The sequence below is a fragment of the Gouania willdenowi genome, chromosome 9 (genome assembly GCF_900634775.1).
Source record: "Gouania willdenowi chromosome 9, fGouWil2.1, whole genome shotgun sequence".
Lineage (NCBI taxonomy): Eukaryota > Metazoa > Chordata > Actinopteri > Blenniiformes > Gobiesocidae > Gouania > Gouania willdenowi.
This window is the reverse complement of record NC_041052.1, coordinates 16,971,943-16,998,797: the sequence shown is the minus strand read 5'-3', so window position 1 is coordinate 16,998,797 and position 26,855 is coordinate 16,971,943. Positions and strand designations below refer to the sequence as shown.

Genomic DNA, 26,855 nt, shown 5'->3' with positions numbered 1-26,855 from the left:
TTTTTATATATATATATATATATATATATATATATATATATATATATATATATATATATATATATATATTATTGAGTTTTCAAAAATTTATATAGAACCCAAATTTGCTACAATTTAAAAAAATAAATTCCCAAACAAAAGTATTTCCGTTTCCATCAGCCTTCTGTCTTTTTCTCTCTTCCACATGCATCGTCCTGCTTTTAAGCTGTAATTGTCATAAAACCCTTCCCACAAAACCATTACATATTTGACTGACAAAACAATTTATTTATGTATAAAGGTAAATTAATAATAGATAATAAAAATAAAATAAAATAAACAATAAGTAATTGAATTAAATTAAATTAGAAATATAGAAAAGGAGCAAGTGCATCGCAAAATGGATGGATGGATGAAAATGTATTGTTTTAATAGGGGCGAATATGAGATATTTTTGTCAGTCACTATAATCGTAACACACCCACACCCAAAGGTGGCGCTAAGCTACTACAACGCTGATTAAACTTTGGCCATTTGACCAAAGAAGTGCCGCTAATATTGTTTTGCATCCGGAGCTGAACGTTTCCTCCGTCAGTCGCTCTGAACCCACTGACAGAGACCTTCTTCATCGGCTCCATCAGGTACAGACGTTCTGATCACTGTGGCTCATTACGGACAGCTGTGCACCATATTAAGCAACACGAGACCGGATGCGGTTAGCCACGCGTTGCTTAGTAACGGCAGAGCGAGCCGTTAGCTTCAGGCCGGAGGGAGCTAATGTTGGTATTCATATTAATTAAGATTCCCGCTAAATCATCATCATAATGTCTAAATCACAGTTTTCTTCTTATAATTTATCAATTATTCTGTTCGTGGCTCCACTTGGGATATACACGTGGACAGAAGAGTTAGTTAGCTTGAGTGACAAAGCTAAGTACAGTTGTTTATTATTATTATTATGCACATTTCTATAAAAGCCCCTCAGACTACCACCTGAGCCTATGGTAGATTCAAATGTTTGTACTGTATTTTTGTTTATCAACAGAAATAATAACAAAGTATAGAGAAAATATGGCCGTCGCTATTGGTACGGAAACGTATGAATAGACAGTTAGTCTATTCAGACGCAGCGCCCCTCATTAGCCAGTTTAGGTAACGTGATAGGTGCACCACGTGACTTAAAGTTCCGTCAGTTTTATTTTAGCTCATATTTATTTCTAGCTACCCCGCTAACCCTTTTATTTTAGCCCTAACGCCATCCCTAACCCAGGAAATACCCTAAAATATTTATTTTGTTTTGTATATGTATTTTTAAAGGTGGAATTTTCTGTGTTAAATGTGTTATAATTGAAAAATATATATGACAAAAGTGGGATTCAAACCCACGGCAGGGGAAGGAAGAAGTCTTGAGTCAGGCGCCTTAGACCACTCGGCCGTCCTGAAACACAGACACATTACGCTTATGTAGAAAAGGTCCGGAAAACATACCCATAGGTCCGGGGTCTATTGATACTTCCAGGAAATAATAAATTAGAAAAAAATATTTTAATACAGTCATTAGTTTTAGGGCAGAGGCAATACGGGCAAGCAAGGAACCAGGTAAAACTATTAATGTGAACACTGCTGTTTGGATTTTAGCCATTTTTGAGTCCATTGTTGAATGTATTCTCACTAGTATCTTATTTTAGATGTGTGGGTAGAGAAGCCAAACTGTATTGCTGTCTATATAGTCTCTTTATGACAACAATGTCTTATTTTCAAGAGACCTTGACTTCATTAACTGTTATAAAGAAGCTATGAGCAAGTTATTAGTGATTGTAAATATAAATTAATGAATGGAAACTTGAACAACTTGTTAAAGTTCATGCTGATTTTAATGAGCTAATGTTGATATTAAGTGTCTGTAGTTTCCTTACTCAGGTCACCTGCTGCTGACCTCTGGTTGGTCCACTATGGCCCAGAACCAAGTGATCCTACAGTTCCATTTTGCCACTTTTGGTGACTCCATGCTGCAGAAGATGAACCTCCTGCGACACCAGCGGCGCTTCTGTGATGTCACGGTGCGCATCAACCAGCTGGAGGTGCCGGGACACAAAGTGGTGTTCGCTGCAGGCTCCTCCTTCCTCAGGGACCAGTTCATCCTCCAGCAGGACTCTCGATTGGTTCAAATCACCATGATCCAGGAGGCGGAAATCGGCCGTCAGCTGCTGCTGTCCTGCTACACCGGCCAGCTGGAGTTTCCTGAGCTGGAGCTGGTTCACTACCTGACGGTGGCCAGCTTCCTTCAGATGGGCCACATCGTGGAACAGTGCACCCAAGCCCTCAGCAAGTTCATCAAACCTCTGGCTTTGCGGACACTGGGGGAGGGCTCGCCCCCTGAGGTGCACAGAGAGCGGGGGCATTCTCAGATCCGACCGTTTAGTAAAAATGAAGGAGCAGAGGAGGAAGAGGAGGTAGAGGAGCAGCCCCAGGGCGATGAGAATCAAGAAGATGATGACGACGACGATAATGATGATGTGATTCTTCAGTCGAGTCCGGGTCCTGTGCTGAGTAGGCGTATAAGGCCAGGTACAATGGAGGAGGACATCACCATAGTGAAGGTGGAGTCTGTGTCCGATACCGCAGCCAGTCCTCCTGCAGCTCTGCGCTCCCCCGAACCCCAACACTCACTCATCAACTCCACCGTGGACAGCCGCAGCAGCGATATGGCTCCCCCTGCTGGCATGGCCGGATACCCGCTCAGCCCTCACCCCCAGTCGCCTTCTGTGGAGAAGCACAGCGGGCACCAGAGGAACTATGACAAACCTTTGCAATGGTACCACCAGTGTCCCAAGTGCTCCAGGGTCTTCCGTCAGCTGGAGAACTACGCCAACCACCTGAAAATGCACAAGCTGTTCATGTGCCTGCTGTGTGGCAAGACGTTCACACAGAAGGGCAACCTGCACCGGCACATGCGCGTCCACGCCGGCATCAAACCTTTTCAGTGTAAAATCTGCGGGAAGACCTTCACGCAGAAGTGCTCGCTGCTGGATCACCTAAACCTGCACAGCGGGGACAAACCACACCGCTGCAACTACTGCGAAATGGTGTTCGCGCACAAGCCGGTTCTCCGAAAACACCTGAAACAGATTCACGGGAAGAACAGCTTTGACAACGCCAACGAAGGCAACATGCACGACGGGACACTCGAGTTTGATTTTGGGGCGAATGTAAAAGCATTGTGAGAGAAAGTCCAGACCTGCTGTGAGCACAGCAATGTGGTTTTAATGAATTGTTTAGTTCATCCTGACCTAAACAAACCTTTCTACACATAAAGATTAAATGAAAACTCTCTCCATTGATCCTGCAGACTTCCAAAATATCTGATAACTGAATAGTTTAAGTGACAATAGGCTGCTGGTTTGTTCTGCTAAGATATATTTTCCAGTTACTGATCAGAACCACAAGATCATTGGTGTTTCCTATTACTAAGTGGTTCAAGCAGGTTTTATTTTTCCTCCTTACTGTACACAAACCTGTATGTTAAGTAGGGCAGGGCTGTTTCTTTTCAAAATGGCGATATACATCTTGATTATTCAAATTAAGTTTGACCATGTGCTGATGCAAATTGCCACACAGGCTCATTTCATAACAAACAGCTGCACAATATGTGCCACTTTTACATTTTTCTGCTATAAGAGACAGCATGTGTGAGTGAGTTCTGTAGTGTGGCTTGTTGACGGGAAGATCTGGGTTGGGATGGACTCAGAAATCCAACTGTGCTGTTTTATTTTGTTCTGAGAAAACAGCGACTTCTTAAACAAGTATTTTGATACAAAATAAGCTATAAAAAATGTGTAACAATATAGGCGATATTGTAGTTGTCTATATCGGCAAAATAGTACACTTGATATATCGCCCAGCCCTAATTTCCTGTAGGAATAACAGTGTGTGTCTTTACACTGTTGGCCTCGATAGAGGAAAAAGTCCAAGAGAACTGTGTTTTGCCACTTTTTATTCTTTCATTCAGAGCTACAACTCTTTCTACTTTTATTTTGGTAACGTCTGTTTTTGTAGTTTTTTTTTTATTTTTGGCCTGCTGTCATTGTGAACAAATACACTATATGGACAAAAGTAGTTTCAAATACACTTTAAGTTGGAGTATATCCTTATGACAGCTAGCACTCTTTTCTGAAAGCTTTTTATCAGATGTTGGAGTGTTTCTGAATCTGTGCCACAGCATCCAGTTCAGCCCACAGGAGATACAAATATAACTTAAAAGTTACACAAAAAAAAAACATGAATCAAGATGAGATTTAGTTCCAAATATCCCCCTGATTCACAAAATCAATGAAACTTCCCCTTCCCAAAATAGGCAGATGGTGGCATTATTTTATTTTTTTTCCCTATATACGTGATCGCAATATTATTTAAATACAAAATGTTTGCAGTTGTTGCACTGTCAAGTTTTCATAAAACCCTGTATTTTCTTGCAAATAATCCCACCGAGTTCCTGTAAATTACATTTGAATCACTGTGTATGTGTTGAGTGAATGTGTGCTGCTGCTCTCATCCACAATGACTGCGTGCGTGTGTGTGCGCGCTTCAGGGGCAGAGGTAACGAACATTATAGCAGAAGTTGAAATGGGGAGGGGGGAGGGGGGGTGGCACTGTTGTAAATTACTTTTTATACACAATAATGTGAAATTTGCTTTTTCTCATGCCCCCAAAAATCTGGATTTTTCTGATCCAGCCCACCTGAGATCAAACTTAGTCATATTTGCCACTGAAGTACAATGGGTTTGACACCCCCGATTTATGAGGTCAGGCACTGATGTTGGATGAGAAGCCCAGGTCCACAATATCTGTTGGAGGTAATCTTAAATATGCTGGATAAGGTTGAGGTCTATGTCTTTATGGTCCTGGTTTTACCGACATGTTGGACTAACATCGGTGTTCAGAGTCCCTGAAAAATGATGCCGTTTGTACTGCCCTCGAACAGGAGCTGATTGTTTTCCTTCATCTGTGTGTTTTCATCGTTCACTCTTTTGTACAATACATTGTAGATGCCTTCATGTCTTACTTGAAATTAACCACTGAAACATACCGACTGCTCCTAGCTACTAACTGATCATCATGTCCGTGTGTGTTTGAGCTAAAGCAAACCAAAACCAGCCTTACGAACATAAAAGGCATCATTTTATATGTCGTGTGTACGATCCTGCTGTAGCCTTTTATTCTCTTACCTGTGCGACGATGTTGGTCAGGAACAAACACTTGAATGCTCAACGTTAGCACGCTGATAAGAAGAAGGGACGTGTGTAATGAAACTCGATGATTTAGACTTTATAGTCTTTGACCAAAGTCACATTGTCAAAGTTGTTTGTAAAAAGTTCATGTATGTGTGTTCAGAGATTATAAAACGATGTATTCAACATTGATCTTTGATTCCCTCCTTTGTTCTTCGATGGTGCACTGTCGTATTAGATTACAGGGTTCCCGCACATCCTTAAAAAGTCTTAAAAGGCATGAAATTCTTGAATCTAAAAATAAGGTGTTAATTGGCATTAAAATGTCTTAAATCAATGTTTCAAAAGTCTTAAATTTTAATTAGGGGTGCCCCGATCCGTTATTAATATTGAAATCAGTCTGATAACAGCCAGAAAATGAATATTGGATTTTATCAGACTGCATCTAAAATCTCCGATATAAGCGCTCCGATAAGTTTTTGTTATTTTTGTTCCCACCATATACTGACAGTAAAAAATAACTGAAGTGAACATGAATTGTTGACTATTGTTCTCTGTTTGAGTAACATCACTTGATCAAGTGTTTTCTAACATTCCACACTACAAAAAGTTAATACAAGTATGTATGATTTGTGCTGATATTGCATCGGATCGTTATCGGCCATTACTTAAGGCTGCAATATCGGTATCGTATCGGAAGTGAAAAAGTTGTATCGGGACATCACTAATTTTAACACATAAGTATGATTTCATTAGAGGTGTCCCAATCGGATATTGATATCAGATATCGGTTCGATATCAGCCAGAAAACGAATATCGGACTGTATCTAAAATCACCAATATAAGCGCTCCGATAAAATGTTCCGCTCCAGCACTTCTATCCATAGGTGACTGTGGTTCACACTCTAACAAAGTAACCTACTGTTGTTGACTATTGTTCTCTGTATGAGTAACATCACTTGATCAAACAATTTCTAACATTCCACACTACAAAATAAGTAATAAAAGTTTGTATGATTTGTGCTGATTTATCAGTTCAATATCGGTATCGGCCGATACGCAAGGCTGGTATATCGGAAGTGAAAAAGTTGTATCGGGACATTCCTAGATTTTATGATTGTAATTAGTATCACATTTCAAAATAAATGGTAACAGATGGTGACTTAGTGGTTAGCACGTCTGCCTCACAGCAAGACGGCTCTGGCTTCAAACCCTGGGTCCTTCCTGTGTGGAGTTTGCATGTTCTCCCCGTGCTGCATGGGTTTCCTCTGGGTACTTGGGCTTCCTCCCACAAGCCAAAAAAACCATGACTGTAAGGTTGATTGAATCTCTAAAGTGCCTGTAGGAGTGAATGTGAGTGGTTGGTTGTGTCTGTGTTGCCCTGCAATGGACTGGTGCCCTGTCCAGGGTGTACCCCCGCCTAACACCCAGTGTGAGCGAGAGATAGGCACCAGCAGAGCCCCGCAACCCTGAAAAACAGAAACAAGTGGGTCTGAAAATGCATAGATGGATTGTAACATTTTTTTGGGGGAAATTAAACAAAATTGCCTGTCCTACAAAAAATTTTCTTAAGGGTTTTTATGTATTTATTTATTTATTATAGATTTCTGGCTATTTTTGTAGTCATCTTGTGTTTTTGGAGTGATTTTGATTTATTTTTTTTAATTTTACAGTCATTTTGTGTGTTTACTTTGGGTGCACGTCTGCACTAGACACAAGAACAAAACATACCCTAACCCTATGGAATTGATGTGGCATTTTTTCCCCCAATTATGTTTACTGTGAAGTTGGTCTTAAATTTAATTTCAAATGGCAATAAAAAAAAGTCTTGTGTTTAATTTGAATAAAACTGTAGGAAACATGTCCTAAACATCTGCAGGTTTCTCTGAGTTACCATGGAGATGATATATCCCTTTGAACAGAGTGAACCATCAGCTCCAGAATAAAGGAGAGAGGGGAAGAAAAGAGAGAGAAACATGCTTAAAGCATTTCAAACAACACATTTAAAGTACTTCACACATTCATATTTTTATTTTAAACATACATGCTTATTTGGTTGTGTTATAAAACAATCTTGACAATAAAGCTGAATTTTTATAGACTGAAATATTCCTTTTAGCAGCCTGTTCACTTGGATGATGTGCTACTTTTATGAAAGTTATTAAGAGTTTGTAGAGATAAGTAGATGCTAATTAAGTATTATTATGATTATTATTAACCCAACCGTCATACATAGTCATAGCGCCACCTATTGGTAAAAAGAATATTTGCACAGAACATTGCAGGAATGTTTGTCATAATCCTTGAAAAATGGTCAGCTACGTCTCAACATTTACACATTTCTGCAGCACACCTCAACGTGCGCCACTTCCTGACATGCGTGTGGTTGAGAGGGCCTGTTCATTGCTGCTTGCAGCTTTAATTGTAATTGAACTTAAGTAATTGAGAACATAATTGTAATTTGCTTTTTGAGGATAAAAAAAATGTAATTGGAAAAATGCTGGTCACTGGAATTGTAACTGAATTGTAATTGAACATGGGTAATTGAAGACTACACCTGATGGTAGTGCTCCTTGGTTCTTAATGTTAGCTGACATAAAATAGACTTTGGATTGGTTGTTTATATGTTGTCTCTTTTATATATAATGTTTTCCAAAAAGAAAAAAAAAAAAATAGAATTCAAAACAATATGGATGCCCGTTTCTGCCACTAAAAAAAATAAAAAATCACCAACGAAAGTCATAGTTATGAGAAAGAAAGTCATAATTATGAGAAAGAAAGTCATAATTATGAGATAGGAAGTCATAATTATCAGATAGGAAGTCATATTTATGAGATAGAAACATTTTTGGTACATCCATCTGTACCAATGGCACTGACCAGAAATCTCCATTTGTTGTTCAATAAACCGAGCTACTTCAGCCACATCAGTTTTATCCTTTCGACGCCAGAGCCTCTTTCTGCTTAGTATCTTTTCAAGGGTGGCTTTACTCAGCATATTTCTATGTGAATTTGCAAGCAAACAAAGTATTTCATCATTTGTAAAGCCCCGTCTAAAGTAGTCTTTGATAGTCGATCAGCCATCTCTCAGTGTCAGCTCACCACATGAACAAGCTGCTGTAAATGCGTTTAAGTATCTCATAATTATGACTTTTTTTCTCATAATTATGACTTTCTATCTCATAATTATGACTTTCTATCTCAAAATTATGACTTTGTTTCTCATAATTATGACTTTCCTTGGTGATTATTTTTTTTTTTTAGTGGCGGGCTGCCATAAAGCAAGGATAAAGCAAGGATAAAAACAATATCAATAATAATTTAATATTTAATTATATAAATTCATTAAATTAAATTAAAACCGTCTGACCGCTGTGCGGTGCGGAGGCCTCCACACCGCATGGGGGCAGTATAACTCAGCACACTGAGCAAACAGCTGGGTACTCAGACGCAAGACAAAACAGCGTCTTAGAAATTGATTTAAACCCAGTTTTTAAACAATTATTCTCACACTTCTTAGTCTTATATTCGAACTTAATGTGTTGGCGAGGTTTTTTCCCCGTGTGTTTCTCGTCGCTGGATGAACAGCAGACCTTTAAAACCGGTTGGTAAACAGTGTTAGCCCCGGTAGCTAAAGTTGATGGGTAAACATCAGTGAAGTCTACGGAGCAGCAGCTAGTCCTGAGCTAAGCAGCAGGCCTCTGATACACGCAGGATGACAGGTGAGTGATGGGCTGTTTGTGCACAAATGGTGATGGAGTGTATAGGAGTGTGTGATAGTAACAACAGCCTCTCCTCAGAGGATGTCGTCCTGCTCAATGTGCCTGTGATCCGGCAGCTCTACCACTGGGATTGTGGCTTAGCCTGCTCCAGGATGGTCCTAAAGTGAGTACACGACCACACAAAAGACAAAACATACACCTTTTCTTTTAACTTATTGTATTTATTTAATGTAGAAAAATGTATACTGCATCTTAGAAAAAGGGCAGATTTAAAATGTATTTGTAAAAATGGACAAACTGAATCATGTTAATAATGTCCAAGATTGAAGCCAAAGCTAATATCTTTAGTCCCCGGATGACAACTGCAACCACAGGATAACACACAGTGACTGTATATTATTATATTAGAAAATACAGCAATACAGTAAGCCTTTTCACACTCTGGAACTGCGCATGCGCGACCGGCGGGATGTCATAGGTCAAGAGGGATATAAAGGTCAACACAACGCAGACTTTTTGTACGATAAAGGTAGGCCTAATCTATATTGCAAGTGCATCACTCAGAGTGCTGCCACTCACTTAAACCGGCTTTCAACGAACAAGATTCAATGAGTATTTGCGCTTTTATTTTATGTAATGGACGAGGAGTCGCAAAAAAAATTAAAAAGTGCCTGGCCTAATCTATTTTTAACTGAATGTGTGAATAAAATTTATAAATAGCATATTATATCGTTTAATATTATAAATGATAACTAAACATATGTTAATGTAGTGGTACTGTGAGATGGTGAAAATACACAGAGAAGAACAGAATATACTGTATCGCCTATTTCTTGACTCGGTCTAATCTTGATGTGTTCATGACTAACAATTGATCCATATCACAGACATGTACTGTACAGGTATATGAACTAGTTATTATATAACACCAGAGATGTGGACCAAGCAGGTAATACAGTATGAGTTGTCACTTTGAAAAGGTACATTTATGGTATACCATTCATTAACCAGGTTCATATGAATATTTTTTTATTAAGCTATTATATTAATTAAATTTAGAAATTTGAAGGAAGTGCACAAGATGGACAGGTCATTTCATTTGCACATTTTCTGTGTGTAGTCTTGCTCCTTTTTTCTTTGTGTATAATTATCATTATTAGTGTTGTTTTTTTAATACACCGCTCTTTGCCATTTATACTAATATTATACTTTAATAAACACTGAGGGATTTAATAAAGTATTTTCTGATTAAGTGAAACAGTACTGATCAGCTGATTCATGTTTACAAAATGTGACTATAACCTGGGTCACTGTTGAAACGTCAGGTAACTGAATTTTCAGCTCGTGTGCAGCATTAGCATTAGCAGCTAACTCGGCCTGTCTGCCTTGGAGACTGATGACACTTGCGCAAAAATCCTTTTAAGGAATCAACGCTCCAATGGTAAAAATAATCAAAATCCCTGTCACACTCGCTTCCTCCACCATCAGCCCTCTTGACCTTTGACCTAATGTGGACAAGGAGCGAGAGTGTGATAAGGTTTATTATGAGCAGAAGGAGGTTTAAATAAAGGCAGTGGCTATCTGCATGTGGACGTATCAATATACTGACATTATACCCATTACACTGGGTTACAGCAAGAGCTTCACAGTTTAAACTAAGTTCAATGACTAAACGTTTTTCACTGAATAAAATGAGAAATTTTCATTCTAAATCTGCATTTGTGAATGAAACATTAAAAAGGTAAAAAGTTGTTGCATCTAAAACCAACATCTCTGTTTTTCATGAAGAAACCCATTTTAGCTACTTGGGCAGTAACTGTGGGATTGTAATAACCTTTAAGGCCAGTGATCAAGTGATCAAATTTGTAGAAAACACAATATGATTCATTCTAAAATTTAAATTCCAACCTCCCCTAGTAATGCACTTGTTGGATAAATGTAATTTCAAATGTTGAAATTAATCTCTTTGAGTCTTTGGAGAAAGGGAAGAACTCTCAGTATATTATTCCTTTTTACTGGTCTATTCAAAGGATGTTTCTTCTAATTTTATTGGACAGTGTTGTGTCACAGAAGGTTTTTGCCTTCAGCCTCATTTAGAGAGACGTGCAAATGCAGCTTTGCTTCTTTGTTCATTGATTTCAGCTGAACTGAAACGGCCTTTGGACAGTCCTAAAGATACACACATTGATTTCAGGCAGACGTCAGGCACCAAATATAACCAGGATGCAAAGATCAATGCTAAAAGCTCTAATGTGCATTACAATCTCAGAAGTGCACAATACCTACATTTCCCTGCTTAAAATGCACTACTGCACTGAGAATAAAGTGTTGCATGTATTCAAGCGACATGATGTGGAATTAAGACAAAGAGAACATGGCAGGATGTGTTAGAAAACCATTCATTAGTGTTGTTGTCTTTAAAGGTTAAAAAGACATTCTGTCAAAACACATTTAAAGGGTCAGCATTCAAAGTCCTGCACAACACTGCTCACATTCAATCATTGCTGATAGTAGATCAATATCATTTAAAGACCAGGGGGAGGAGCTAGAGGCCTCATGTACATTAATGAAGGGACATTATTAGTGTTTTATTTGAAGTGCCTTTAGGGACCAGTTGCTATTTACGGCGTGTTTTCTATGGTGGGAGGCAGGGTTGAGCTCAATTGTAATTGTGTAATTAATAATTAATGTCAATTATGAAGTAATTGTAATTGAAAACAATCTGTTGTATAATCATAATTGCAGTGTAATGGAGTTCAGATAATTGACTTTGTAATTTTGATTGACAAAAAAATAAAACCTGTTAATTACAATTTAATAAAACACAAAACTGGGGAACCCTTTTACAGTTCTATGGCCTACACATGCAGAGTTAACAATTATTAATATATGTTTCATCTTAACTTTTCCCACTCTGTCACTTCTCTTGAGGAACATTTTTTCCATTAAAATGAAATAAAAATAAATCTAGAGGTAAACTGACAGAAAACACCAAAAATATTAATACCAATATTTTCATGGATAAGGAAGCCTAATAAGGTAAACAAGAGATGAGAAACACATTAGATGATAGATAATATCTTTAGTGTATTTTACAACTGATTTAAGACATGGGTCAAAACTGACCTGTTATCATAAGAGATGCTAACAGAAAGCTAACATAAGAGGAAGGTTAAGTTTTATGGACTTATTAATTTCAGGCTCTTCAATTTTGTAATTGACTTTTAAGGTGCAGTCCGTGACTCTCAGATCCCTCTCTCCCCCTCCCTCCCCGCTGCTCTCTTGCCCTGCCTCCAAACTTTCCAAAGTCCCTCCCTCAGAGGAGCTAACAAGCTAACGTTAGCCAGACAACAACATCACAGTAATATAACATGCTCTGTTAAAAGCATATTACTGCGGCGCTTCTTTCTCTCTATGTGCACAAACCTCAGCAACAACAACACAGTGTCACTTACAGCAGCTACACAGAGGCTGCTGCGCGCACACATGAACAACACATGCACTACAGAGTTCTAGTGTAACAATTACAAATCAAGCACAATGTAAATCAAGCAGCAGTAATTGCCTTTTAAGCAGAAAAGTTGCTAATTCTATCTTCTACTCCTCCACACCATACACTGTAAAAAAATACGGCGCTCTGGGAAAGGGGCGGGGCCTGTGAGTAACAGCTGTCAGACAGTCCATCAAACACAATCCTGGCTCTGAATGGTTCTTTTTGCTTGGTCGCGGTGCATTCTGGCAATCTGGCAATCTGGCAAAGGTTGCAGGAGCAGCAGGAGGGACTCAATGAATGTTTTTTTTTCACGCAAACTACTATTTTGATGTAAAGCTGTCCTTAGATAGTGACAGCTTTAGCAAATATGACAAAAAGTCATTTTATAAGAGTCGCAGACTGCACCTTTAAGGGGAAAATAATAATTTTTAAATTTAATTGTAATTGGAAAAAACGGTAGTCACCGTAATCATAATTGAGCTGTAATTGATCATAGATAATTGAAAATGTAATTGACCCCAACCTTGATGGGAGGCACTGGTTTCAGCCTATAAACTTTAGTTGGTTATAAATAGTCTGAAGAAAATGTATCCACTTTTGATTCTTTTAGGTTTTTTGGGAGAAAAGTACAGTTCTAAAGTCTTTATTACTGAGCACCGCATTAGTCTGAGTTGTTGTGTGTGCATCCTGTAGGTATCTGCAACCGGTCAGTGATGACGACTTTCAGAGAGCATGCTGGGAACTGAAGCTGACGGAGAGCGTGTGGACGATCGACCTGGCCTACCTCATGAGCCATCTGGGAATAAAACACTGCTTCTGCACACAGACTCTGGGTGTGGACAAGGGCTTTAGAAACCAGGTACGCTTTAGAAACCATGTATGCTTTAAGAACCATGTACGCTGTAAGAACCTTGTACGCTTTAAGAACCAGGTACGCTTTAGAAACCATGTACACTTTAGGAACCAGGTACACTTTAGGAACCAGGTACGCTTTAGGAACCATGTACGCTTTAGAAACCAGGTACGCTTTAGAAACCAGGTACGCTTTAGAAACCATGTACGCTTTAGGAACCATGTACGCTTTAGGAACCATGTACGCTTTAGAAACCAGGTACGCTTTAAGAACCAGGTACGCTTTAGAAATCATGTACGCTTTAGAAATCATGTACGCTTTAGAAATCATGTACGCTTTAGAAACCATGTACACTTTAGGAACCAGGTACGCTTTAGGAACCAGGTACGGTTTACTAACCAGGTACGCTTTAGAAACCAGGAACGCTTTAAGAACCATGTACGCTTTAGAAACCATGTATGCTTTAGAAACCATGTACGCTTTAAGAACCAGGTACACTTTAGGAACCATGTACGCTTTAGAAACCATGTACGCTTTAAGAACCAGGTACGCTTTAGGAACCATGTACGCTTTAGAAACCAGGTACGCTTTAGAAACCAGGTACGCTTTAGAAACCATGTACGCTTTAGAAACCAGGTACGCTTTAGAAACCAGGTACGCTTTAGGAACCATGTACGCTTTAGGAACCAGGTACGCTTTAGGAACCAGGTACGCTTTAGGAACCATGTACGCTTTAGAAACCATGTACGCTTTAGAAACCATGTACGCTTTAGAAACCAGGAATGCTTTAGAAACCATGTATGCTTTAATAACCATGTATGCTTTAGGAACCAGGTACGCTTTAGAAACCATGGCCCTCATTTATAAAGCAATGTTTCACAATCAGAATCAGATATACTTTATTTATCCCAAGGAGAAATTGTTTTTTTTACAGATGCTCCAGAAATATTTCGAATGAAAAAAATGTGTACACCTTTATGAGAACATGATATAACATATTTTACACTCAAAACATTGGCTTTAACATGCCATGTGCCAACAACTTAAAATAAAAAATAACTTACAATCTGCCTGTGGCTTTTAAACAAACTTTTTTTTTTTTTTAAATAAAAAAAAATCAATATGGATGCATTTTGAATTTTTCCGAGAATCGCGCGACGTAATATTGTGATATATCGCTGAATCGATTTTTTTCAACACCCCTAATAGTATAGTATAGTATAGTATAGTATAGTATAGTATAGTATAGTATAGTATAGTATAGTATAGTGGGTCATCTAACAACTTCACTTAAACATAAAGGACACATTACTGAAAGTGTGCGCACAAAATCTGAAAATGTGGATTTCTAAAACTTTAGTCTGATATGTGATGACATTACAGCTATAGATGAAACTAAACCCATGTTTAGTGCATAAGCATGCTTTAAAATGTGGCCATGTACACTTTAGGAACCAGGTACGCTTTAGAAACCAGGTACGCTTTAGGAACCAGGTATGGTTTACTAACCAGGTACGCTTTAGGAACCAGGTATGGTTTACTAACCAGGTACGCTTTAGAAACTAAACCCATGTTTAGTGCATAAGCATGCTTTAAAATGTGGCCACAGGTGGTAAAGGTGTGTGGAGGATTTATTGCTGTGAGTCTAATTTAAAGAGTAACTAAACCCAAATAAAATATTCTGCTAAATACAAATGTATTTGAGTATGAAGTAGTGCTGTTGATTGATCCTGGTCCAACTCTCAACATTTTAGTCAAAGTGGTTCAATTTAGCTTATTTAGTTGTGAAATGTCAGAGTGACTGCCCTCTATGGGTTGTAACCAAGCTATTACAATTAATTTTGCTGTTGGATGAGAACAAGATCATGTGATGTTTTACGACCATCTTGCATCACAAACAAGCACTGTCAACCACTAGTCCACCCTGGACTAGTGGTTAAGGAAGGCTCAGTTCAGTTACTCTTAAACAAGGTGATCAGATGTAACAGCATGTTTTAATAGGAGTTGATGATGAGTGAGTCAAAGAAAGGAAAGCTTTAGACTGCGTAATAGTGGAAGCTTTTAAAGGTGGAGTTAGTGATGAATTGTGTCTGTTCCAGACTTTCTATAAGAAACACTTTGACACAGAGGAGGATCGAGTCAATGAGCTGTTCCTCAAAGCAGAGAGCAAAGGAGTTGTGGTGAGGAAATGGTGAGTCAGTGATCTAACACACACACACACACACACTCCCTCTCTCTCTCTCTCTCTGACACACTCTCCCTGGTTGTGGTCCCAGCTCGGTGTCGGTGCAGGAGATCCAGTCCCACCTGGAGAGCGGCCATGCTGCCATCGTGCTGGTGAACGCTGTGGTTCTGTCCTGTGAGCTGTGTTCTTCTCCTGTGAAATACTGCTGCTTCCTCCCTGTGGGACAGAAGTGTTTCTGCAGGAAGCCGGAGTACCAGGGACACTTTGTGGTGGTGTGTGGCTTCAACAGGACCAGTGGCTCCATCTTCTACAACAACCCCGCCTACTCTGACAGTGAGTCACTACGATTGGTTGGCTCGCTTTTTATTTAGGGCTAAACACAAGGTAACAAAGAGGGAAAAAATAAATAATAATTAGATGATAGATAATATTTTCTAATGTATTTTACAGCTGATTTAAGACATTAGTCAAACTTAGCCGTTATCATAAGAGATGCTAACAGAAAGCTAACACAAGAGGAAGGTTATGTTTTATGCGCTTCTTTATTAAAGACTTAGTAATTGTGATTAATTGAAGATGTAATTGTAATTGAAAAATGTAATTTACCCCCAACCCTGCCCCAAGCATTAGGAAATAAAGGGAAAGCACAAGCTGAGAGTAAGATAAACATCATCCATCATTTCATTTATTTATGGATTTCTCATCAGCTATTAAAGTGTAAAGGAATCATTAGAATAAGGCCTTCACTTCAAATCCATCCATTCATTCCTTTTATTACTGAATGTAATTCCTTTTGTTTTAATGTGTAATTAATTATATTTATTTGTTTTCATGAATTCTTAATGTTTTTATTCACATAATTTCTTTCTTTCTTTCTTTTTTAAATGTATTTTAATCATAGCATTTTATTTCATTCATTTGCTTCCATTTTCATTTTAGTAATATGATTTTTATTTCATTCAACATATTTATTTTGTTAAATTGATTAGATTTTTATCAATTTCATTGATAATTAGTTCTTTCATAACTATTATATTAATACTAGGCTTTAACAAAACTTAAATTGACTATTAAAAATGTAATTATTATTTGGAGATATAAGTGATTTTGTTAAATTTAAAAAATAAAATCCAATAACATTACGAATTAAGTAAAGCAGAAAAAAACTTTATTAATTCCTGAGGGGTAATTAAAAAGGCAAAGAGCGTTAAATTAAAAAATGGCACTAATAATAATAATAATACACACACGCAAAAAATAAGGAGCAAGACTACACAAAGAGGTTGTAAGGTAAACTAAATAACAATATGCAAATGAATGATAAGGTGCAATGATGTTATGTAAAAGTACAAAAAAAATAAAATGGTGAATAAAATAAAGTATACAAACATATGTAAACAGATTTTTAAATGTAATTTATTACATTTTCTGTTAACCTGACTTTCATTGTGTGTTTTAAAGGAGTTTGCTGCACCAGCATCTCGAACTTTGAAGAAGCTCGTCGAAGTTACGGCACCGATGAGGACATTCTGTTTGTTTTTAAGGAGAGCTGATGCTCCGACCTTTGACCTCCTCATGCCTCCGTCTGACACACGCACACACAGGGAACTAGCACTGACGCTGGCTGCTGCACGTGGACAATTTAAAGGAGGTTCTTGGACGTGTCTCATTGGATTTTACAGACTTTGTTGAAGCTGTAAGAAAAAAACGGGCGATGCAGGACTTTAGCTGCCAATGATGTTCAGGTTTAACAATGATTAATTGTGTTAATTAGCCGACGGCGGGCGTTTAAAGTCGCCTCATGGTGACGTTTCCTTCAGGGAGCACGGTGTGTGTGTGCGTGCGTGCGTGCTTTCCTGAGAGCCTCAGGTAAACAAAGTGTCAATGCAGCGCTCCGTAGTGGATCTACAGAGCTCCTCCTTCCTGCGTGTTCACCGAACACACCGGCACCAGATGCCGGTGCGCCGTGACGCCATGAAGACTCTCCACCTGTGTGGTTGTTTTTGTTGCACTACACTTTTCATTTCAGCTGTGATTGTGTTTATTTAAATTAACGATGAGAGGTTAAAAATCCACTCGGCATGTTATAAAGACCAGACTTTATATTTCATCAGCTCAATCCCATTTTATATGCTTTAATCTCTCGAAACCATGTTTGTATTCCTACATTTCATGATTGTTTGGATGCTTTATATCCGTTATTTAAAGCAGGTCTGAGCTCAAACTCCATCCTTTTTGTCTTCAAATAAAACGGTTGTCCTCTTTTTTTAATGCTTGGTTAATATTTTACATCACCACTTGAAAATGTCACAAAAATAAAGACTAGACAAAAGTCACCTTTATCATCCTTTTCAATGTTTTGTTTGAGCTTTAATTAATAAGCATTACATGTTGGTTAAAATGTTGTTTTTTGCCCATAACACAAGAAATACTGTTTCTACATTGGATATGACAACAGCTGCAACATCTGAAAATGGTTTTTTATTTGTGCTGTTTACATAAAAGTCGTTTTTTTTCTTCCAAGATATCAACTAAATACAGTAACTTCACATCTGATGTAAAAGACGACTAAGTGAGTGACATCCGTGTTTAATTGTTAATTCATTACTTCACTATTTTGGGTTTGAAGTCAGGTCTCACTGCCTCTGTGAGCTCCTCTGCATACTCAGAATAGCGTCCAGTCATCTGCAAAGAAAAGCAGTGATTTAGCGTTTACACATTCAACTGTATCTGTGGTGAAATGACTCAATCCAAAACAACAATGGACTGAACCAGAGGTCGGCAATCGTTGGCTCTGGGGTCGCATGAACTCCTTTGCTGATAGCCTTATCTAAAAAAAAAAAAAAATAATTGTGAAACGTTTTGATTTTTTATGCCTTCCTAAAGCCCTATCTCAGGAAATAATTCCACATTTTTTCATTGTGATGCCTTATGATAGCATTATTTGAATTTTTTTTTTTTCCTTTTAGGTGAAATTTAGGTGCCTTTCCACATTTTATTTTTCATGCCTTACTAGATTTTCACCTCACTTTAAGTGTGTTCATATTTGCACTGGTTTTAAGCATTTTATGACTTAAATCTTTTTTAAGTTTTAAGGTTCCTTCAATAACCTTATGTTAAAAAAAAAAAAAAAAGTTTCAACTTTTACGTCTGCTCAATTCTTTCAGTTTTTCATTTGTATCTAGTTTTTCATGCTTTACAAGATTTCCACCCCACTTTAAGTGTGCACTGCATATCTGCACCATTTTTATGCCTTACTACAGCCTCTGATTTTGGGTGTTTGTCATTTTTTCTAATTTATCATGCCTTACTGCATTTTAATACTAGTATAAGTATGCACATCATATTTAGACTAGTTGTTAGGGTCTTGTGATAGCCTTATCTCAGAAAAAAAATATATATAATTTTTTTCCATTTTTATGCCTTATATAGCCTTACCTCTGGTTTTGGGTGTTTGTCGTTTTTTCAAATTTTTCATGCCTTACTGCATTTTAATACTAGTATAAGTATGCACATCATATTTAGACTAGTTTTTAGGGTCTTGTGATAGCCTTATCTCAGAAAAAAAAAATAATATTTTTTTCCATTTTTATGCCTTACTATAGCCTTACCTCTGATTTGGGGTGTTTGTCATTTTTACTAATTTTTCATGCCTTACTGCATTTTAATCCCAGTATAAGTATGCACATCATATTTAGACTAGTTTCAAGGGTCTTGTGATAGCCTTATCTCAGAAAAAATTAATAATTTTTTCCATTTTTATGCCTTACTATAGCCTTACCTCTGATTTTGGGTGTTTGTCATTTTTTCTAATTTATCTTGCCTTACTGCATTTTAATCCCAGTATAAGTATGCACATCATTTTTAAAATACTTGTTAGGGTCTTGTGACAGCCTTATCTCAGAAAAAAATAATTTTATTTTTTTCCATTTTTATGCCTTACTATAGCCTTACCTCTGATTTGGGGTGTTTGTCATTTTTACTAATTTTTCATGCCTTACTGCATTTTAATCCCAGTATAAGTATGCACATCATATTTAGACTAGTTTCAAGGGTGTTGTGATAGCCTTATCTCAGAAAAAAAAATTATAATTTTTTCCATTTTTATGCCTTACTATAGCCTTACCTCTGGTTTTGGGTGTTTGTCATTTTTACTAATTTTTCATGCCTTACTGCATTTTAATCCCAGTATAAGTATGCACATCATATTTAGAATAGTTTTAAGGGTCTTGTGATAGCCTTATCTCAGAAAAAAATATATATAATTTTTTCCTTTTTTATGCCTTACTATAGCCTTACCTCTGATTTTGGGTGTTTGTCATTTTTTCTAATTTATCATGCCTTACTGCATTTTAACCCCAGTATAAGTATGCACATCATATTTAGACTAGTTTCAAGGGTCTTGTGATAGCCTTATCTCAGAAAAAAATATATATAATTTTTTCCATTTTTATGCCTTACTATAGCCTTACCTCTGATTTTGGGTGTTTGTCATTTTTTCTAATTTATCATGCCTTACTGCATTTTAATCCCAGTATAAGTATGCACATCATATTTAGACTAGTTGTTAGGGTCTTGTGACAGCCTTATCTCAGAAAAAAATAATAATATTTTTTTCCCATTTTTATGCCTTACTATAGCCTTACCTCTGATTTGGAGTGTTTGTCATTTTTACTAATTTTTCATGCCTTACTGCATTTTAATCCCAGTATAAGTATGCACATCATATTTAGAATAGTTTTAAGGGTCTTGTGATAGCCTCATCTCAGAAAAAAATATATATAATTTTTTCCATTTTCATGCCTTACTATAATATAGCCTTACCTCTGATTTGGGGTGTTTGTCATTTTTTCTCATTTTTTATGCCTTACTGCATTTTAATCCTAGTATAAGTATGCACATCATATTTAGACTAGTTGTTAGGGTCTTGTGATAGCCTTATCTCAGAAAAAAATAATAATAATTTTTTCCATTTTTATGCCTTACTATAGCCTTACCTCTGATTTGGAGTGTTTGTCATTTTTACTAATTTTTCATGCCTTACTGCATTTTAATCCCAGTATAAGTATGCACATCATATTTAGAATAATTTTAAGGGTCTTGTGATAGCCTTATCTCAGAAACAAAAATATATAATTTTTTCCATTTTTATGCCTTACTAGAGCCTTACCTCTGATTTGGAGTGTTTGTCATTTTTACTAATTTTTCATGCCTTACTGCATTTTAATCCCAGTATAAGTATGCACATCATATTTAGACTAGTTTCAAGGGTCTTGTGATAGCCTTATCTCAGAAAAAAAAATATATTGTTTTTTTTCCATTTTTATGCCTTACTATAGCCTTACCTCTGATTTTGGGTGTTTGTCATTTTTTCTAATTTATCATGCATTACTGCATTTTAATCCCAGTATAAGTATGCACATCATATTTAGACTAGTTGTTAGGGTCTTGTGACAGCCTTATCTCAGAAAAAAAAATAATATTTTTTTCCATTTTTATGCCTTACCTCTGATTTGGGGTGTTTGTCATTTTTTCTAATTTATCATGCCTTACTGCATTTTAATCCCAGTATAAGTATGCACATCATATTTAGACTAGTTGTTAGGGTCTTGTGACAGCCTTATCTCAGAAAAAAATAATTTTATTTTTTTCCATTTTTATGCCTTACTATAGCCTTACCTCTGATTTGGGGTGTTTGTCATTTTTTCTAATTTATCATGCCTGACTGCATTTCAATCCCAGTATAAGTATGCACATCATATTTAGAATAGTTTTAAGGGTCTTGTGATAGCCTTATCTCAGAAAGAAATAATAATAATTTTTTCCATTTTTATGCCTTACTATAGCCTTACCTCTGATTTGGAGTGTTTGTCATTTTTACTAATTTTTCATGCCTTACTGCATTTTAATCCCAGTATAAGTATGCACATCATATTTAGAATAATTTTAAGGGTCTTGTGATAGCCTTATCTCAGAAACAAAAATATATAATTTTTTCCATTTTTATGCCTTACTAGAGCCTTACCTCTGATTTGGAGTGTTTGTCATTTTTACTAATTTTTCATGCCTTACTGCATTTTAATCCCAGTATAAGTATGCACATCATATTTAGACTAGTTTCAAGGGTCTTGTGATAGCCTTATCTCAGAAAAAAAAATATATTGTTTTTTTTCCATTTTTATGCCTTACTATAGCCTTACCTCTGATTTTGGGTGTTTGTCATTTTTTCTAATTTATCATGCATTACTGCATTTTAATCCCAGTATAAGTATGCACATCATATTTAGACTAGTTGTTAGGGTCTTGTGACAGCCTTATCTCAGAAAAAAAAAATAATATTTTTTTCCATTTTTATGCCTTACCTCTGATTTGGGGTGTTTGTCATTTTTACTAATTTTTCATGCCTTACTGCATTTTAATCCCAGTATAAGTATGCACATCATATTTAGACTAGTTTCAAGGGTGTTGTGATAGCCTTATCTCAGAAAAAAAAATATATAATTTTTTCCATTTTTATGCCTTACTATAGCCTTACCTCTGATTTGGAGTGTTTGTCATTTTTACTAATTTTTCATGCCTTACTGCATTTTAATCCTAGTATGAGTATGCACATCATATTTAGACTAGTTTCAAGGGTCTTGTGATAGCCTTATCTCAGAAAAAAAAATATATAATTTTTTCCATTTTTATGCCTTACTATAGCCTTACCTCTGATTTGGAGTGTTTGTCATTTTTACTAATTTTTCATGCCTTACTGCATTTTAATCCCAGTATAAGTATGCACATCATATTTAGAATAGTTTTAAGGGTCTTGTGATAGCCTTATCTCAGAAAAAAAAATATATAATTTTTTCCATTTTTATGCCTTACTATAGCCTTACCTCTGGTTTTGGTTGTTTGTCATTTTTTCTAATTTTTCATGCCTTACTGCATTTTAATCCTAGTATAAGTATGCACATCATATTTAGACTAGTTTCAAGGGTCTTGTGATAGCCTTATCTCAGAAAAAAAAATATATAATTTTTTCCATTTTTATGCCTTTCTATAGCCTTACCTCTGATTTGGAGTGTTTGTCATTTTTACTAATTTTTCATGCCTTACTGCATTTTAATCCCAGTATAAGTATGCACATCATATTTAGAATAGTTTTAAGGGTCTTGTGATAGCCTTATCTCAGAAAAAAATTTATATAATTTTTTCCATTTTCATGCCTTACTATAATATAGCCTTACCTCTGATTTGGGGTGTTTGTCATTTTTTCTCATTTTTTATGCCTTACTGCATTTTAATCCCAGTATAAGTATGCACATCATATTTAGACTAGTTGTTAGGGTCTTGTGATAGCCTTATCTCAGAAAAAAATAATAATTTTTTCCATTTTTATGCCTTACCTCTGATTTTGGGTGTTTGTCATTTTTTCTAATTTATCATGCCTTACTGCATTTTAATCCCAGTATAAGTATGCACATCATATTTAGACTAGTTGTTAGGGTCTTGTGACAGCCTTATCTCAGAAAAAAATAATTTTATTTTTTTCCATTTTTATGCCTTACTATAGCCTTACCTCTGATTTGGGGTGTTTGTCATTTTTTCTAATTTATCATGCCTGACTGCATTTCAATCCCAGTATAAGTATGCACATCATATTTAGAATAGTTTTAAGGGTCTTGTGATAGCCTTATCTCAGAAAAAAATTTATATAATTTTTTCCATTTTCATGCCTTACTATAATATAGCCTTACCTCTGATTTGGGGTGTTTGTCATTTTTTCTCATTTTTTATGCCTTACTGCATTTTAATCCCAGTATAAGTATGCACATCATATTTAGACTAGTTGTTAGGGTCTTGTGATAGCCTTATCTCAGAAAAAAATAATAATTTTTTCCATTTTTATGCCTTACTATAGCCTTACCTCTGATTTTGGGTGTTTGTCATTTTTTCTAATTTATCATGCCTTACTGCATTTTAATCCCAGTATAAGTATGCACATCATATTTAGACTAGTTGTTAGGGTCTTGTGACAGCCTTATCTCAGAAAAAAATAATTTTATTTTTTTCCATTTTTATGCCTTACTATAGCCTTACCTCTGATTTGGGGTGTTTGTCATTTTTTCTAATTTATCATGCCTGACTGCATTTTAATCCCAGTATAAGTATGCACATCATATTTAGACTAGTTGTTAGGGTCTTGTGACAGCCTTATCTCAGAAAAAAATAATAATATTTTTTTCCATTTTTATGCCTTACTATAGCCTTACCTCTGATTTGGGGTGTTTGTCATTTTTACTAATTTTTCATGCCTTACTGCATTTTAATCCCAGTATAAGTATGCACATCATATTTAGACTAGTTTCAAGGGTGTTGTGATAGCCTTATCTCAGAAAAAAAAATTATAATTTTTTCCATTTTTATGCCTTACTATAGCCTTATCTCTGGTTTTGGGTGTTTGTCATTTTTACTAATTTTTCATGCCTTACTGCATTTTAATCCCAGTATAAGTATGCACATCATATTTAGACTAGTTGTTAGGGTCTTGTGACAGCCTTATCTCAGAAAAAAATAATAATATTTTTTTCCATTTTTATGCCTTACTATAGCCTTACCTCTGATTTGGAGTGTTTGTCATTTTTACTAATTTTTCATGCCTTACTGCATTTTAATCCCAGTATAAGTATGCACATCATATTTAGACTAGTTTCAAGGGTCTTGTGATAGCCTTATCTCAGAAAAAAAAATATTTTTTTTTTTTTCCATTTTTATGCCTTACTATAGCCTTACCTCTGATTTTGGGTGTTTGTCATTTTTTCTAATTTATCATGCCTTACTGCATTTTAATCCCAGTATAAGTATGCACATCATATTTAGACTATTTGTTAGGGTCTTGTGACAGCCTTATCTCAGAAAGAAATAATAATATTTTTTTCCATTTTTATGCCTTACTATAGCCTTACCTCTGATTTGGAGTGTTTGTCATTTTTACTAATTTTTCATGCCTTACTGCATTTTAATCCCAGTATAAGTATGCACATCATATTTAGAATAGTTTTAAGGGTCTTGTGATAGCCTTATCTCAGAAACAAAAATATATAATTTTTTTCCATTTTTATGCCTTACTATAGCCTTACCTCTGATTTGGAGTGTTTGTCATTTTTACTAATTTTTCATGCCTTACTGCATTTTAATCCCAGTATAAGTATGCACATCATATTTAGAATAGTTGTTAGGGTCTTGTGATAGCCTTATCTCAGAAAAAATAATAATAATTTTTTCCATTTTTATGCCTTACTATAGCCTTACCTCTGATTTTGGGTGTTTGTCATTTTTTCTAATTTATCATGCCTTACTGCATTTTAACCCCAGTATAAGTATGCACATCATATTTAGACTAGTTTCAAGGGTCTTGTGATAGCCTTATCTCAGAAAAAAATATATATAATTTTTTCCATTTTTATGCCTTACTATAGCCTTACCTCTGATTTGGAGTGTTTGTCATTTTTACTAATTTTTCATGCCTTACTGCATTTTAATCCCAGTATAAGTATGCACATCATATTTAGACTAGTTTCAAGGGTCTTGTGATAGCCTTATCTCAGAAAAAAATATATATAATTTTTTCCATTTTTATGCCTTACTATAGCCTTACCTCTGATTTGGAGTGTTTGTCATTTTTACTAATTTTTCATGCCTTACTGCATTTTAATCCCAGTATAAGTATGCACATCATATTTAGAATAGTTTTAAGGGTCTTGTGATAGCCTTATCTCAGAAAAAAAAATATATAATTTTTTCCATTTTTATGCCTTACTATAGCCTTACCTCTGGTTTTGGGTGTTTGTCATTTTTTCTAATTTTTCATGCCTTACTGCATTTTAATCCTAGTATAAGTATGCACATCATATTTAGACTAGTTTCAAGGGTCTTGTGATAGCCTTATCTCAGAAAAAAATATATATAATTTTTTCCATTTTTATGCCTTACTATAGCCTTACCTCTGGTTTTGGGTGTTTGTCATTTTTTCTAATTTTTCATGCCTTACTGCATTTTAATCCTAGTATAAGTATGCACATCATATTTAGACTAGTTTCAAGGGTCTTGTGATAGCCTTATCTCAGAAAAAAATATATATAATTTTTTCCATTTTCATGCCTTACTATAGCCTTACCTCTGATTTGGGGTGTTTGTCATTTTTTCTCATTTTTTATGCCTTACTGCATTTTAATCCCAGTATAAGTATGCACATCATATTTAGACTAGTTGTTAGGGTCTTGTGATAGCCTTATCTCAGAAAAAAATAATAATAATTTTTTCCATTTTTATGCCTTACCTCTGATTTTGGGTGTTTGTCATTTTTTCTAATTTATCATGCCTTACTGCATTTTAACCCCAGTATAAGTATGCACATCATATTTAGACTAGTTTCAAGGGTCTTGTGATAGCCTTATCTCAGAAAAAAAAATATATAATTTTTTCCATTTTTATGCCTTACTATAGCCTTACCTCTGATTTGGAGTGTTTGTCATTTTTACTAATTTTTCATGCCTTACTGCATTTTAATCCCAGTATAAGTATGCACATCATATTTAGAATAGTTTTAAGGGTCTTGTGATAGCCTTATCTCAGAAAAAAAAATATATAATTTTTTCCATTTTTATGCCTTACTATAGCCTTACCTCTGGTTTTGGGTGTTTGTCATTTTTTCTAATTTTTCATGCCTTACTGCATTTTAATCCTAGTATAAGTATGCACATCATATTTAGACTAGTTTCAAGGGTCTTGTGATAGCCTTATCTCAGAAAAAAATATATATAATTTTTTCCATTTTTATGCCTTACTATAGCCTTACCTCTGGTTTTGGGTGTTTGTCATTTTTTCTAATTTTTCATGCCTTACTGCATTTTAATCCTAGTATAAGTATGCACATCATATTTAGACTAGTTTCAAGGGTCTTGTGATAGCCTTATCTCAGAAAAAAATAATAATAATTTTTTCCATTTTTATGCCTTACCTCTGATTTTGGGTGTTTGTCATTTTTTCTAATTTATCATGCCTTACTGCATTTTAACCCCAGTATAAGTATGCACATCATATTTAGACTAGTTTCAAGGGTCTTGTGATAGCCTTATCTCAGAAAAAAAAATATATAATTTTTTCCATTTTTATGCCTTACTATAGCCTTACCTCTGATTTTGGGTGTTTGTCATTTTTTCTAATTTATCATGCCTTACTGCATTTTAATCCCAGTATAAGTATGCACATCATATTTAGACTAGTTGTTAGGGTCTTGTGACAGCCTTATCTCAGAAAAAAATAATAATATTTTTTTCCATTTTTATGCCTTACCTCTGATTTGGGGTGTTTGTCATTTTTACTAATTTTTCATGCCTTACTGCATTTT

General features: G+C 35.7%; 3 protein-coding genes across 4 annotated transcripts in view; 2 read left to right on the top strand and 1 right to left on the bottom strand.

Moving 5' to 3' along the window:
* Positions 1-525: 525 nt before the first annotated feature.
* Positions 526-4,268, top strand: zbtb26 (zinc finger and BTB domain containing 26). 2 transcript variants are annotated; one of them, XM_028457467.1, is made up of 2 exons: positions 526-620; positions 1,900-4,268. In XM_028457467.1, the coding sequence occupies exon 2, from the start codon at positions 1,932-1,934 to the stop codon at positions 3,201-3,203; it is 1,272 nt and encodes a 423-aa protein (XP_028313268.1). In that variant the 5' UTR covers positions 526-620; positions 1,900-1,931; the 3' UTR covers positions 3,204-4,268. The 2 variants fall into 2 exon arrangements, with proteins under 2 accessions (XP_028313268.1, XP_028313269.1); XM_028457468.1 differs by having other exon boundaries at positions 555-620; positions 1,887-4,268.
* Positions 4,269-8,635: 4,367 nt separating this feature from the next.
* On the top strand, positions 8,636-17,810 carry gucd1 (guanylyl cyclase domain containing 1). Its single transcript, XM_028458182.1, has 6 exons — positions 8,636-8,929; positions 9,008-9,092; positions 13,116-13,281; positions 15,375-15,466; positions 15,552-15,793; positions 16,922-17,810. The coding sequence occupies exons 1-6, from the start codon at positions 8,923-8,925 to the stop codon at positions 17,011-17,013; spliced, it is 684 nt and encodes a 227-aa protein (XP_028313983.1). The 5' UTR covers positions 8,636-8,922; the 3' UTR covers positions 17,014-17,810.
* Positions 17,806-26,855, bottom strand: part of upb1 (ureidopropionase, beta) — a 21,721-nt gene continuing 12,671 nt past the window's right edge. Inside the window, exon 10 of the mRNA XM_028458181.1 lies at positions 17,806-18,145. Coding sequence (XP_028313982.1) covers positions 18,065-18,145 — 81 coding nt within the window. The 3' untranslated portion in view covers positions 17,806-18,064. The remainder of the gene's footprint in view (positions 18,146-26,855) is intronic.

Coding starts and splice junctions, on each gene's coding strand:
- zbtb26 (XM_028457467.1), top strand. CDS start 1,932: ATGGCCCAGAACCAAGTGATCCTACAGTTCCATTTTGCCACTTTTGGT.
- gucd1 (XM_028458182.1), top strand. Junction 13,282..15,374: donor ACAAGGGCTTTAGAAACCAG/GTACGCTTTAGA, acceptor TGTCTGTTCCAG/ACTTTCTATAAGAAACACTT. Junction 15,794..16,921: donor CAACCCCGCCTACTCTGACA/GTGAGTCACTAC, acceptor TGTGTTTTAAAG/GAGTTTGCTGCACCAGCATC.